This window comes from Ambystoma mexicanum, chromosome 14 (assembly GCF_040938575.1).
Source record: "Ambystoma mexicanum isolate Mex_15411 chromosome 14, UKY_AmexF1_1, whole genome shotgun sequence".
Lineage (NCBI taxonomy): Eukaryota > Metazoa > Chordata > Amphibia > Caudata > Ambystomatidae > Ambystoma > Ambystoma mexicanum.
In genome coordinates this window covers 171,005,188-171,020,024 of record NC_090940.1, presented here as the reverse complement: position 1 = coordinate 171,020,024, position 14,837 = coordinate 171,005,188, and the positions used below count along the sequence as shown (strand labels likewise).

At 44.4% G+C, this 14,837-nt stretch overlaps 1 protein-coding gene across 2 annotated transcripts in view; it reads left to right on the top strand.

Moving 5' to 3' along the window:
* ZNF106 (zinc finger protein 106) overlaps positions 1–14,837 on the top strand; it is a 693,205-nt gene that overhangs the window by 106,434 nt on the left and 571,934 nt on the right. For both annotated transcript variants that reach the window (XM_069638825.1, XM_069638826.1), the window contains one exon: positions 6,211–6,345. In XM_069638825.1, the coding sequence (XP_069494926.1) occupies positions 6,292–6,345 (54 nt within the window). In that variant the 5' untranslated portion in view covers positions 6,211–6,291. The remainder of the gene's footprint in view (positions 1–6,210; positions 6,346–14,837) is intronic.

Sequence of the window (14,837 nt, the reverse complement as noted above, 5' to 3'; positions counted from 1 at the left end):
AATTGTGGGTGCAGGGACAGTGGGGAAACTGGCTACTAAGCTCCCCATAAACTGCCACTCCTAGTACAAGCCCCACTCCTCACAGTTTAATAAAAACACAGGCCTTGCTCCCAGTTAACCAATTTTTGGCTGGGATCTTCCATCCACAATCACTATCACTACAGATTGATTTCCAGGATTGCATATTTCGATGACAACAGCAGATACTCCTCCCTGTACCCTAGCTTCCGGAGCTTTTTTTGCCACAGGTTATCCTTTGGTTGTGAAGTGGGAACCAGGGGCACAGATGTGAAAGTGTAATGGGGAGGTCACATCAGTCATCAGAGCTCTCATTCCTCCCTTTTAATCTTTGGGGCATGAGGGTTTTATAATGTATTCCACCTTTTGTTTGTGCAGGTTGTACAACCCCTTGGTGTCTGGTTCTGTATACAAGTTTGGGTATTGGACTAGACCAGTGATCATTCCTAATTCTGAGATTTGTAATTACTGTGTTGTATGGTATTTAAGGAAGCCTCTTCAATTGTGTGGGCCAGGCCGCACCCAACTGGTTTAAATCCAGTATTGTTTTTGGCTTAAGCAATAAATGCAAAAGAAACCAGGGTAACTAGTACCAGGACAAACTAGCTCACAAGTGTATTAATATACATAATAAAACATACCTGAATTGCTGCAGTTCATCAGTCGCTTGTCACCACACCAATAATGATTCCCGTTGCCTTTTCTTTTGGAACAAGCAAACAAAAGGGTTTTACATATCACACTGAAACAGACTTGGGGCTAGCGGACACAGGCTCCAAGTATACAAATGATGACCATATATAGACCTAATTTTTCATTTTTCAGTTTTTACCTGGAAATCTCTTTTCCAGGTATGTACGCACGTGCTCTATCCCGAGTATCAATGATGGGTTTTTTTGAGAAAAGGCTAAATGATAGATTATGATGGATTTCTTATGAAAACTGTGGAAGGCCTCTGGGTTGAGTACAGTATTGCTAATAGAACTCTGTGTTTGGATGTATGGTGCCAGGTGGCAAATATTTCTGTTGTAAGACTGGTGAGAAATGCAAGATGACTTTGATGAGGATAAAGTCAAGGTTTCTGGTAGTGAACATTTTTTTTGCCCGTGTGGTGGCCAAAGCAGACCCCTCCCTAGGGCCCCCTTGGCCTCAACCTGCAGCAATAAGGAGACTAGACACCAGACTGATGGGTAAACCAAGCTACTTGTATTAGATATAAATAAACAGCATACGCAGAAAGCTGGCAATCAGGAAAATACAGAATGACAAGTGGCAGGCAGTTGTCAGACGGAGTTCTGGCAGTGTGGCTCCAGAGCTCATCTTATATAGCATGTCATAAGCATATCGCTAATAATTTATAGCAATTTCATAATGGTAGGTGTTGGGTAAGATGTTCATATTTGTGACGAATCTTCCTGACCTGTGTCAACCCCATAACTTTTTTGCTTGGACTTTAATTATTTTACCTTGTACCAAGGTGAGTGGGATTCTTTTTCCCCACTCAACTAGTCTTTTACTCTTTTTTTTATGGGTGACCTCTGTATGTCTCCCCCTAGTGTGTGTTTGGAGTTATAGTTTCCTGTAACCTTTGAGCTTAGGCTGGGTTGCCCCTTTTGATTTCTCTTTAATGTACTCTTCCCTAGGGCTAAATGGGGATTTTCATCCCCCTTTACATTTTACATTGTGAGTCAGCACACCCCACCATATGTGGAGCGCTGGGGGCATTCAATGTATCCCCTTGCTTACTTACCTGTTGCACTTTTGTTACAATTGAAAGTTTACTTGAATGGCTGGTGGCAGTGGTTTTACCTTAGTGACATTTTAGTCTGGTTACCTGCAGGCTGTTAATTCAGCCTCAATAATGTACAGAAGGACCACCACTTTTTCTAAAAGGGTGGGCCCCTTCTTCTTCTGCCATTTCTGGATTGCTTGTCTTTTCTGAGGTCTTCCCCTGCAATTCTAGGCAGGAACAAACTCAGTGGAAGTTTTGTCTTCAGCAGGAATCCTTTGTATTCCCAGCCGAGGCTCCAGAGTGTCTGAGAAGGCAGGAAGCGAGGGAGAAGTCGGCAGAACCTTTGTCTTTCACCTTGCCCGAAAAGGAGCCCAGTCTCAATGGGGGGGGGGGCTAGCTTGCCTGATTAGACAGCCAGACCACCCCTTTCTGTAAAATGCAGGGCAAGACTGAAGAAGTTGTGCTGTAGTTCCTGATAAATACTCTGAACCTGCTGAAAAGTCAACCACTGGAGCTGAAAGATGAAGAAACGACGGCTGTAGCAATGTCCAGCGACCAGAGAGCCTGCTGTTTAACCCTTCCTTCCAATCGACCTGGGGGTCCTGAACGCAATTACTCCTACCCAGCGACTGGTGTGATCCTGCATTTTGAGCCATCCCATGGCGTGCTGCGACCTTGCGGGGTGCAATACCCCAATGCCCTGGAACCTCGAGCCATTTAGCAGTGCAAAGTCTTGAAAATACCGAATTGCGCTGAAACTTTGGTGGCATCCTTCTGGACCTTCAGATTTTGAATCCTTGAAGTCCCCTCATAAGGGTGCTAGGCCAGATTAGCGTCTAGAATCAGACCCACGGTATTCAGTTTTCTCCCGGCTCCTAAAAAGGGCGCCAAAACCACAGAACCGCATCCAGCTGTGAGGAAACCCTTGCCTGGAGTCTTGCCTGTTGATCCCTGCTGCAAATCCCCTTCCAGCGTCCAGCCTTCAGTCTTAACGACAAGAAAATCATCAACCAAGTTTTTGGCTGCCGATCCTGAAGACGTTCTGCTGCAAACTCTTCTGTGCTGAGGTACTGTGTTGGCTGGGGTATTACTTACCTTTTAAGCATTGTGTGATTCCTGTGAAGCTTTGGGGATGATTCATGTAATTAGGAGTCCTCTCGTCCAGTTCACCCAGGCCTATTGCTGGAATCCCTCTAGGGTGACTTTTCTGAAGTCCCTGTAACCTTTGTACCACTCTAAAGTAAAATACTTATTTGTTTGAAAAGCTTTCCTCGGGTACTCTGACTTTTCTTACATCTGTGCCTATCCTGACCTGTCTGTTGGCCACTAGAGATTAGTGACCCCCTCCTGCCACTGAGAACACTCATGCTCCAACAATAAGGAAGGACTTGTAAGGTTTGGGCCTTTTTGCCTGGTAAATGCAGCAAGTGTTTAAAAGTGATATTTCTAGGACAGTTTTTCTGAAGTCCAACCATGGACTTCGTAAATCCATACAACTGAGACAGTACAAAACTTCACTCTTAGTATAAGGCTGTACCACCTGAGTGTATGTTAGCGTAGACTGAGCAGCCAGGATTATCTTAGGTGGGAGAAAGGGCTGTAGCTCGGTACAAAGATATTGTAGCATACTTATGGTCCAAAGAAACACTGAAACACTATGCATTGTAAAAATAAAGGTTTTATTTAAATACAAGTAGGCCAAGAGGAATCTTGGGAAAATAAGTACACATTTATAAACACAATTATAAAAACACAACGCAATACTTTAAAGTACACAGACCAAAGCATAGATCCTGTTCAGAAAACTAACAGTTTCCACGGAGGTCAGACCTTATCAAACACATTTAGTATGGGACACACCTATTCATGTGGAGTAAAATCACAAATACATTTAGATTACTTTACAGTAAGTCAAGGGTAGTAGACACTGTCAGTTAAGGAATCACTTATTAAACTAACCCTGTTATCAGGATACTTTTCTGAATAGTGGAACACAGAATCAAGAAACCGTATAAACCTATAACTACATTAAGGATAACACACAGTTAAACTAGGTGAGTAAGACCTTTTGGTGTAATATAAAATTACAGTTGCTTTTCAGATCAGTGGAACACAGACTAAGGTAAGCAGTAAGTCTTGAACTTCGTTTAGGGTAGCACAAGGAAGACAAAGGTAAGTAAAACCCAAGGCAGACATATTCTAGACAGGCTATACAGCAGGTCAGGGGAAGGAAGACCCAGTTGGTAAACCTATACACTTCTATTCTGAAAGAAATAGTTAAGTGAAGCCATCAGCATTACTTTTGGGAAAGAGGCATAACCAATTCACAGCTGAGTAAAATAACCTTACATATACTTTTCAGAATGGCAGAACACGTTCAAGGTAAATTGGTTTTATAATTGTGTTTATATATAATGTTATTGTACTTATTTACCCAAGATTCATCTCCCCTACTTGTATTTAAATAAAGCTTTTATTTTTACAACACATAGGGCCTCATTACAAGCCTGCCAATCCGGAAACAACAATGGCACTAAACCTGTCACCACTGTTGTTTCCTGATCTGCAGATTATGAGTTCTGCAGGCGGGAGGTGTCACCCCTGCCAGGTCTGACCTGGCGAGAGTAACGCCACCCGCCTGCAGACAGAAATGGAAACACCGGCTCCGTCATAGACGGAACCAGTGTTTCCATTGTCCCCATCCTCATGGAGTCCTATGGGAATGGGGATTAACGGAATTACGCCTCCGGAATTACCGGGTCACCAGGGTTGTAATGCCCAGGTGATTCTGGCAATCACGGAGGTGGTAATTCACGATGAGTCCGGCGGCAGCCTGTCTGTTTTTCCGGCATGGCTATCACCGGACTCTTAATGAGGCCCATAGTGTTTCTTTGGACTATATGTATGCTACAATTTCTTTGTACCAAGCTACAGCTCTCTACCTCCCTCCTAAAGTAAGCCTTGCTGCTCTGTCCATGCTACCTCATTCTCAGGTGGTACAGCCTTATACTAAGAGTGGAGCTTATATACGGCCTCACATGTATGGTTTTGTGAAGCCCTTAGTTGGGCTTCAGAAAACTGTCGCACTTGGGGTGACGTTGCAGACATTTGTAATAACTGACAGCATCTGACTTGCGACCTTGTGAAGAAGCCTTGCGGTTACATCGGCTGAGTACATTGTGTTGTAATATGGATAAGCAGCATTTGCACAAAATACTACTGTTTTAGTACCATATACGGTGCTAATGCTATAAACTTGTAGAGAGCAAATGGAAGAGGTGGTCTGATATGTCTCTTTGGCTGTCACTGGGCCTTGGTCTAATCTGCTCAAGGCAGGGCTGAGTGCAGCAGGAGGCCTTAGGGAAAGCCAAAATGGAGGATCTAAGGCCTAAATGTACTAGATGTATATAGCATACTGTAGCCTACCATAGCATAACAATCATGCCACATCAACTGTTGTAGTTTGATTCAGATGTATAGACTTATGCAGTTTTTTTTTGTTTTTTTTAAAGCAAAGGAAGGGACTTTTCAGCAATGATACCGTAATTAGACTAAATCTATATTTTTGTCTCCTAGCTTTCAACAAGACTGCATGGGTCTCTTACTCGCATAGGCTGAAAAGAAAGCAGCCTGCATTGCATTGTTTGCTGACATAAGGGTCCGGATTGCTTTTTTAAATTCTGTCTTTGTAATTTTGTTGAAGTTGTCCTTGGGTTGAGCATTTGGAATTGTGGGCCCATTCTAAGCTGCTGATTTTATATATATTTTTGAAAACAAGATGTGGCAATTGCGAGCTTCTTGGTATCTAAAATATTTCCTTTTACAAATTCAAATAATGTGATTTCTTTTAGCAGTAGACGGTTTTTACTGCTGCAAATTGTGACCAAATCCTTTTTAAATTTGGCGCTCTGCTCCAGTGGCTTGCAAAGTATTAATATTTGCTCCTGGAATTGTGTGGATCATCACTGAATAGACACTTTGTCACACAACCTCCCAATCCTTTGAATTGAATTACTGTACTCTGAAAAAGCACTGATGCTGGTACTTTAGCATATATAGGTAAACTGTCAGTTCCTTAGCAAATTATGACAATGATTGGCATCAAAAACATTTTCACTTTACAAAAGTCATTATTATTGACTGCCATTTTTTGTATCAGTTACATTTTATTTAACTTCTTTTTGGTTGTACATATTTAGTACATTTAAGTGTTTTTTTCAACTGTTGTACCTCTCTTCTGAACATCGTGTCTCCTCATCTGTGAAAGGCAGACTAGAAGTTCTAAAAATGGCACATGTGCCCAAAGAAAGATGTGGTTAGGATAGACTGCAGATTAGAGGGGATTACATTTCTTGTTATGAATGCTAGCACATGTTTGGAATCAATATGTATGGACACGAAATTAAGCTTCATTATGCAACATGTATTCTTGCTAACGCCAGTTTCTTTGTTTTCTGTAGGAAATGGGTGATATGAACCCAAGTCTCTGGGGCTGATTTCATCATCGCTGTTATGGCGTGAACTTTTCACATTTGGCCAGTATGGTTCTAGAACGAAAATGCATCTTGTGCCATATCGTCTACAGCTCAAAAAAGGTAAAGACCCTTGCGTTTTGTACTTGAAGTTGCACAAAAAGGGATTGCAGTAACTTGTTTATGTGCACATCTTTAACCATGTAGCAAAGAACGAAAACAAGCCGACCAGGGAGCATGTGAGTTGGTGTGGCTTATTGACGCTGCAGCAAGAAGCGCTATTATGCTTATTCTAAGTGAAAAAGGGGGAATAAGGCAACCTAGAGCAATATAACAATAGTATTGATCAGGTACTTTACCGCAGCGTCAGGACAGGTGGTGTGGTAGCTCTGGAAGAGGCCATGCTGCAGTTTTCGAGGATTGTAGGATGGTAGGGAAGGAAAGAGAAAGGCTGTTTAATGAGGGGTTGTTTGGGTTAACATTTGGTTTCTTTAGGAGAGGTTGGAATGTGGCTGTTTTTGTAATGGGCTGGGAAGATGCCACGAAGGGAGAGGTTTAATAATGCAGAGAGGTGAGCCGAATGACATGTGGAAGTTCCTTGTGGTAAATGGGGTGTCAGAGCAAAGAATGGGTAGAAGTTCAGTTAGAGAGAAGTGGAACAGATAGTGTGGGAAATATGGGCAGAGGAGAGAATTAATAAAGGAAGGAAGGAAGGAAGGAAGGAAGGAAGGAAGGAAGGAAGGAAGGAAGGAAGGAAGGAAGGAAGGGAAGGAGGGAGTGAAGAGATGGAAGAGTGGTGTGATGAATTTGATGATGTCGTCACTCCTTTCCCAGCGGTGACCTCTCCGCATATGGCCAAGGGGCGACAGCCACTCCCTGACCCTGGGTGCGGCTATAAGAGGATGGATCACATGGGGGGAGGCAACCCTCAGGGGAGTGACACATCATCATCGGATAAGATTTGGTATCCCCTTTTTTCTTCTATGGATACTCTGTATACCAGTCATCAAGAACTGACCTCTCTTTCCATGGATGTACAAGTACTGGGACGAGGAGGCAGAGCAGAATATTGAAGATTAATAGAGGCCAGAAGCACAAGCTGTGATCTAGTGCTTGCTAGCGCATATTTGATGCCGGAACATTTAAACTGTAGAGCCAGCCAACAGAATGGAGATGCTGGCTGGTAGAATCTCATCGTCTCGGTACCGACCGGTGTGATGTTGAGGAGCCTTTGGACACAACCGGCTCACAGAGGAGGCAGAGGAGAGCAGACTGCAGGCGCCAGTCCGCTGCAAGGACACCACCAGAGGAAAAGAAGGGAAGACTTCCTGGAATACACAAGCACCGAAAAGCAGCCTCCACACTGCTCGAGCACAGAGAAACTCAGAGCAGGCAGGCGGGAGCCGCAAGAGATGCTGGAGCCAAAAGCAAAGGCAGTGAGCCCAGAAAGAAGAAATGGGATGCCGAGGTGTTGCTGCATGTTTACATCAGGATAACAGATGCACGCCACAGAGAGAGTCTGCTGAAGGGAAGCTGAGACACTGGGGCATGTAGATAACCCTACCAAAGGCAAATAAGAATAAATTAAGAATATGAGAGAGAATGAGAGACTCAATATTTCCTAGAGAGACATAACCAAATTAGTGCAAAATATTATCAAGTGTGCAAGTGCGCCCAGTAAAACATATGCGAAAGTCCTGTCAGGAGAGTATACCAGGTTGATTCCAATTTGCAAGTATATCGAATGAAGCCTATGAGAACGCCCGGGGAGGAGAGTATACCAGGCAAAGTCAAAAGTGTGTAAAGTAAATCACATGAGGGAGTCCTGATGAAGATACATCAGGTATAACCAAAGACTTTGTAGAAATTATACTAAAGAGGAGGAGGAACCTGGCAGGAGAGTATAGCAGGTATCCGACCAGAATTAAGACTAACAGCCAAGTTGTTTTCGATACAAGTTGTTTTGCTGACCAAAGGAAGCCCAAGGAAAACTCATATCCTTAAAAGTTTAAAGTACAGTGAAGAGAAATCCAGGGGAAGGGAGTCATTATCTGGAACTGTGAACTTTATCCATCTGGAACCTTTCCTTTCTGAACATTTGTAGACTTTTCAAGGCAAAGACCTTCCCTTTTCACTTTAGTTAAATTTTAGAGTGTGAGGGCCAGAATAGTATTTCAGACACAGGATGTTTTTGCTTTGGACATCTTGACTGGGATAGTGAGGCCTTTTCCAACTGATGTTTGTGATTTCACCACGGCGCAAATTCGAAAAATGTTGAGTTTGAAAAGCATGCAGCAGTGTAATCACAAATGATTTCCTCCCCATCCCCTTACTGGCTCCCCTACCCTCCCCCCTACTTACCATTTGCCAGCACACCTCGTTGTGTGCCACCAACTCCCCTGTCTCCCTGCAACACCAGTTCCCCTCCCTTCACTTACGTGGTTGGGAACTGGTGCCACAGTTTTTTTTTTTTTTTTTACTTTATTGTACAGGGAGTTGAGGCCACCCCCGAAACCCCAATGCCATTATAGCGAACAGGGATGCGGGGGAAACCCTTGCACCCCTTGTTCTCTATAATGGTACCGTATGGTGTATTTGTTCAACATTTCCGGCGTTACGAAATTTTCATACAACCGAAATTCGAACTTATGTACAATAAGCTTTTTTTGTAGGAGTTAAGGGGAGCTTGAATGCAGACGTCAAGGCAGCAGGAATGGGCACAGAGAACATGCAACAAAGCTAAATAACTTGAGACAGAAGGATCAAGAAGAAAGGTTCAAGAGGAAAACAGGGGGTGGGGAGGGCGCAATAATTTACACTTACTGGGTCTTGAGCCGGGAAGAAATAAGTGTCTTGATATGGAAAACCAGAAGCTGAAGTTCCACCGTCTTGGGATGGGCGCTGTGTCAAGGGCAGCTGCCATCTTGTGTTTGGCAACGTGCGGCCGGACGCCCCAACCAAGTGGAAGCCCCAGAGCCGTCAGGAGCACCAGCAACCCAGGCTGCCCCAATGGGACCTTGGGTACGTCCTGGTCTATATTGAAGGGAGCCATAGGGACCCTGTTAGTTTCAGCCACACCAGTTGGGTAAAACTTTAATAAAACACATCTGCTTCCTTTGGCTGTAAATTTCTGAGAGCATATGTTACACTTGCATTCTCAAAATCTGATTGTATCAGGATATAGGTGAACTTGCCAAGAATATACCTAGACATTGATAGGAATGCTGCCATTCGCATCTGGCTAATGCAAAACAAGTATCCTTAAATGTGTTTGGAAGGAACCTTCCACCACATAGCCACAGCTGCAAGAAGGAAGACCACCTTTTTGCTGACACGTGCCTTAGACCTCTTTGGGCATAAGGTATTCAACAGCACTAATTCCTCAGAATAATATTGGCCTGCCACAGCACTACAGGCCATTCCTTGCATATCAACATGATGGCCCAGAATGCCATTCTGCTAACCTTGCAAGACTACCTGCCAGTCTTAATGATCAAAGGGCACTCATTTCATCTGACATTGCATGGCCTATGTATAAGAAAGGTGTTGCACATTTTTTGTTTTTTGGATTATCCTTATGGCCACTCTTATTGCTGGATACCTTAACTGCTGAGCAGACCCATTGAGTTGTTGGACATGTGCCAGAAACATGGATGAGCAGCAATCTTTGAATCTCTTTGTGCCTTGTGCAAACAACAATCAGAAATGGCCTTTAGGCAATGCCCTCATCTTCAAACTGGGATGTTTGTCTGCATGTGCATTTGCCCCTCCCTCTAATTTCAAGGGTCATTCACAAGTTTAAGGTAAGTGACAACATGTTCCTTATTTAGATGGTCTGGATCTGGCCCAAAATGTTTTGTTGTGTGGGCATTATCTACCTTAGGATCTCCCTTAGCATAATTTAATTCAAGCAGGATCAACCAGGGCGATCCATTTCTACACACCTCCCTCAGTGAGCTTAGTTCTCTGATTCCTGCGGAGCTGACCCATGGTTCTCTATGGCTTCCAACAGGATCTTTTAAATCTTACAGGCAGCTCATGAATGACCCTGTGCACAACAAATACAGTAGCACTCTTCCATGCCTCTCTAGATTAATATTCCATTGACCATATTCCGCCCTTTGTCACAAGCCTGGGCACACCTTCTAACAAGGTAATGTCCTACTGGAGTTGTGTCTCTGACTTTGAAACCTTTCTCAAATCCAAGTACTCTATTGTTATCCCATTTTCTGAGAGCCCACTTAAAAACATACCCTGGGTTGGAATTAAATGTTTTTGATTGTATGCTGATGGCCACTCTTCATTTTAAGTGAGTCTCTTGGAGGACTGCCTTTAGGGTGGCTGTCAGATTTGCTTGTGCAATCAGAACACTTCGGGCTCGTTGAGCAGTGGGGTGTTATGTAGTGTATAATAAAGACCAGGTGGTTTTCAACACTCCCTCTTCCTTGTGCCCAAGGCTAATTCAGTCTTAATGTTTACCAGAAAATATTCTCACCAATGTTTCTTCAGAGCACTTACTTGGAAGGAGGTAGACTATTCAATAACTTGGATGTGCACAGGGTTCTTGAATTGTACTCTATAATGTGTGCTTCTACTTAGCCTGTCCATCTTCAGGTGCATGAGCACCAAGGCTACTGTTGCCCGGTGGATCGTTTCTTGCATCGTGCGAGTGCTATGTCATCAAAATTCCTCCATGTCCACAGGGTTTTAACGCTCATCCTGGTGGGGACCAGAGCAGGTTTGGTGGCTTTCCAAATGCCTGCAGTCTCAGAATAATTAATAAGTGGGGCTTTCATGTGGGCCTCCATTCATGCCTTCTGGAAGTTCCAGTTTGAAGGCTGATGTGCAGTCTGGACAGTCTTTTGAATAGATTTGTTACTCTCACTTTCCTTCCATGTGGTTGTGCTTGGGTAATCTCCCAATCATGAAAGTGAGTGGGAGGATGGGATGGTGAGGATTAGGTACAAATTACTTGCCCTGGTGATTGTTCTCCGTTCCTCCCTGTGACTATGGTCCGTACCTTTAATTTAAGAATTGGGAATTATCCGTTAATGGGCCTAGAAGCGTAGACATGCACTTGTGGGCAAAGCAGGAGCATGTCTGAATTGTTAGAGCCAGGCATGTGCCTCTGTTTTGTCTACGGTTTCAATAAGATTTGGTGCGCAAAAGCCCCAGACAACCCAATCGTTTGGCAGAAAGGGAGATATGGACTTGGAATACATGAGCCACTACTGCAAATAACATTAACTGTATTTTATTTGCACCACCAGAAGGCTTTCCAAACAAACGCAATGTACTTGCTTCAGTAGCTCTGTCTTCCAAGGAGAACTTAATCTGTTGTAGGACCCTACTTCAGTGAGAATAGGCTGAAGGGGGCTATGTTCTTCCTCTGTTTTCTGCGTGAAATCTTTTTAGTCATAGACCCTCTTCTTTTTCCTTTTCTTTTTTTTTCTTCCCTTGTTCATCACATTCATCTATGTCTAGAAACCCTTTGAAAACTAGGCACTGAAGGGGCAGAGACCAAAGTCTTTTAAATTGTAAACTAAATTGTGAAATTGATATATTTTTTATTGAGGTATTAGTCATACACTGTTTTGTTAATTCTTGAGCGGTCCATGGCAAGAACCCCCCAAAACCAAGACATTGCTAACAGTGGTTAATAAAACACCTGTCTCCTCATCATTCAGGTAATTAAATGGAGGACCAGGCTAGCACTGAGAATGAACCTTCATTTGACTTTCATCTTCACCATTTCAGAATGGTTTCTTAGCTGCCAGTTGCTCCTTTAGACAGCCTGGCCTGTGAAGGACTCCACTAAGAATGGTTGCAAGCTTTCTGCTAAAGACAAGAGGCAGAGGTGTGTTCTCTTCTACCTCTCCTGCTTCATTGAGCATGTATATATTAGTCGCCTTAGTGTAGGTCTTTTCACAACATTCACTAGTTATCATTCCTAGCAGGAGGGACCTTGCATTACATACCCTAGTTCCGTTTTGATTCTTGCTTTTGGAAGGGGTCATGTTGATAGTCTGTTCTACAAGCACAGATTTAACATGCCAGTTACTGCCACATGTGATGGGGAAACTAAGAGTAGCTGAGTTTTCTCTTTAAGGTTTATGTGTTCTTTAGAATGCCTTAGTGTTGCCATGTCTTGCAGTTAAAACAAAGACTTAACACATTGTACTTGCCCCTGGAGTCACACAGGCCCTTATCTTTAAGCAGTATGAACCTTATTTCGGAAATTCATGATGTTAGATGTTCTGGCTCCATATTTTTGCACAAGGATCCAAAACATCTTGTTGAATCTGCATGTGTGAGCTGCACATGTGTGCGCTAAGGGGCAAAACAGTTGCAGCTGGAAATGCCGTAGCTGGGTTTATAAGAAAACGCATAAAGCCTTTTACTGGCCAAATAGACAAGCAGCCATACCCAGAAGCTTACAGGGTTGAGTCTTGGCACATTGACCATGGCGAGAAATCTTTGCCAATTTGTGAGAAACGTTTTAGGGGGTATACAATCATTTTGCCTCCGGGCTGTTTTTCGGTGAGTTTTTTCATGGAAAACAAATTGAAAATTTAAGGAGGGGCGTGGGGTAAAGGGATAAAAAGGGCTAGGGGAGTTTAGGGATAAGGAGTAAATAATAGGGAACCTCCCCAAATATAAACAAAGCACGTTTTTTCAATGAAAATGTTCTTTAATAAAACTCATTGAAAACAGAACATGGAAGCTTTTTCGAGAAAGCTTCTGCTACTCTGCAAAACCAATGTCTCCACTTAAGACTGACAGAGCAAACCGGGCAATTATGAAATATGTGAAAAATGACCTACTCTGGTCTACAATGAAAAAGAAGGCTTAACCATTAAAAAATGTAGTGACCAAGCTGGTGAGAAATATTTAGCTATTCAACATCCTGCCAAAACATAGAGAGAACTGAGAAAAGGAATAGCCACCATGGGTTTCAGTGTTTGGGGAAGCATGTCCTTGTGATGCTGGAAATGCATCGGAGGGACAGTGCCTCCGTATCCTTGTCCTTTACTGCTTTTTATCGTGTGTTGTGTCGTGTTTTCCGCGCAGGAGTTCATGTGGGACTCCTGGCGGTGCAGCTCTCTTTTGGTTTGGTTAACGGACCCGTGGGGTAATCTTATGGCACCCATGGGTGGGGGTACAACCCTGTGCCCCTAGTGTATGTTTTTGGGCACCTGTGGGTGGCCCACAGAGCAGGGTATGGGCTGGTGGCAGCTCCATGCTGAATTTGACAGGTGTGCGGAGTATCCTCCATTTTGGGGATACCCCGGCCCTGCCATTAGGATTAGTTGATTCCTGATGGAAAACAAGATGGCCCCTGTGGCCTCTTGCCTTCTATTACCTATTGCCTTGTTTTCCCAAAGTCCTGGGAAGCCCTGACTCTGTTGTCCCTTCCCCCTGACTGGCTGTTGGATGGAAATGCCATATATGGTGTTGTTGTGAAGGCCCGGCCAGACTAGCTGGAGCCTTCCCGGTGATGTATGTTGTGGGTACCTCCTGTGGGTGGGACCTGGGTGAAGAGTGTGTGACGAATATGCATTCTGTGTTGTGGATGTCTAGTATCTGGTGGTTGACACAATGACTGAGACCGCCCTGCCCGAAACCGGTATGAATGCAGCTTGGAGTGTTGAATGGCTCGGTACTTGTCCCAATACATATAACTTGTTGTGAGTGTCTGGAGAGAAGTGAATGGCCTAAATACCTTGTGTGCCTGATTGGCTGCCTGCCTGCATGAATGCCCTTATTCGTGATTGGATGCTTGAGTGTGACCCAGCGGAATGAATGGGAGATCAACAGTATATCTGGGGACCTCTCACTGCTAGGAATCGTGTTCAGAAGCTGAAGTCCACTATGACGAGTAACTGGAGTAACAGAAGCTTGACCTTGAAGCCCCGCTGGACGAGAAGAATTGCTGTTGCTCTCCTTCACAATCTGAAAGCTGCCGTGTCTCCAAGGACTGACCCAGAGAGGACCTGGTAAGGCGCCCTCTTCCCGCACTATGAGGGACCATTGTGCACCAGCTGATCTTTGCCAAAGCTCCATGGTAGACAGACCTTCGACAGGTTGCCGACCCGAGATGGGGACTGCCGCCGTGCTCCCGTTTGCCTAAGAACTTCATTTGATCATCAGACGCTCTCGTCTGCATCGTCGCCCGCTTTATCCCGCTGGAGAAGGCCCGACCGTCGACGCGCCGAGGAGCATCTGCCAGTAGGTTTCCCGCCTCCTAAGGACCACAGAGACGCCAATGACTCGACGCCCTTGCTGGGCCACAGTTCTTCACCATCTCTTTGCGGTTCAGAACTATTGTCACCGAGGTGCCCCGCACGCCTCTTCCTTGAAGCTGCTACTTCACGGCCGTAGTTCAACCTGTTAGCCGTCGGACGTTCGACGACCCATGACTCCTGCCTTAAAGGGAGGGCACTCAAGAAGGGGTGTCGATTCCCCGACACCGAACGCCAAGTTCCTCAACGCCTCTCGACGATCCATGGCTCCTGCTTTAAAGGGAGTCACTCAAGAAGGATCGGTCGATGCATCTTCGGAGAACTCTACTCCACCAGGTACATTGGGGGGGTAAAACCTTAATAGGAGGGAAT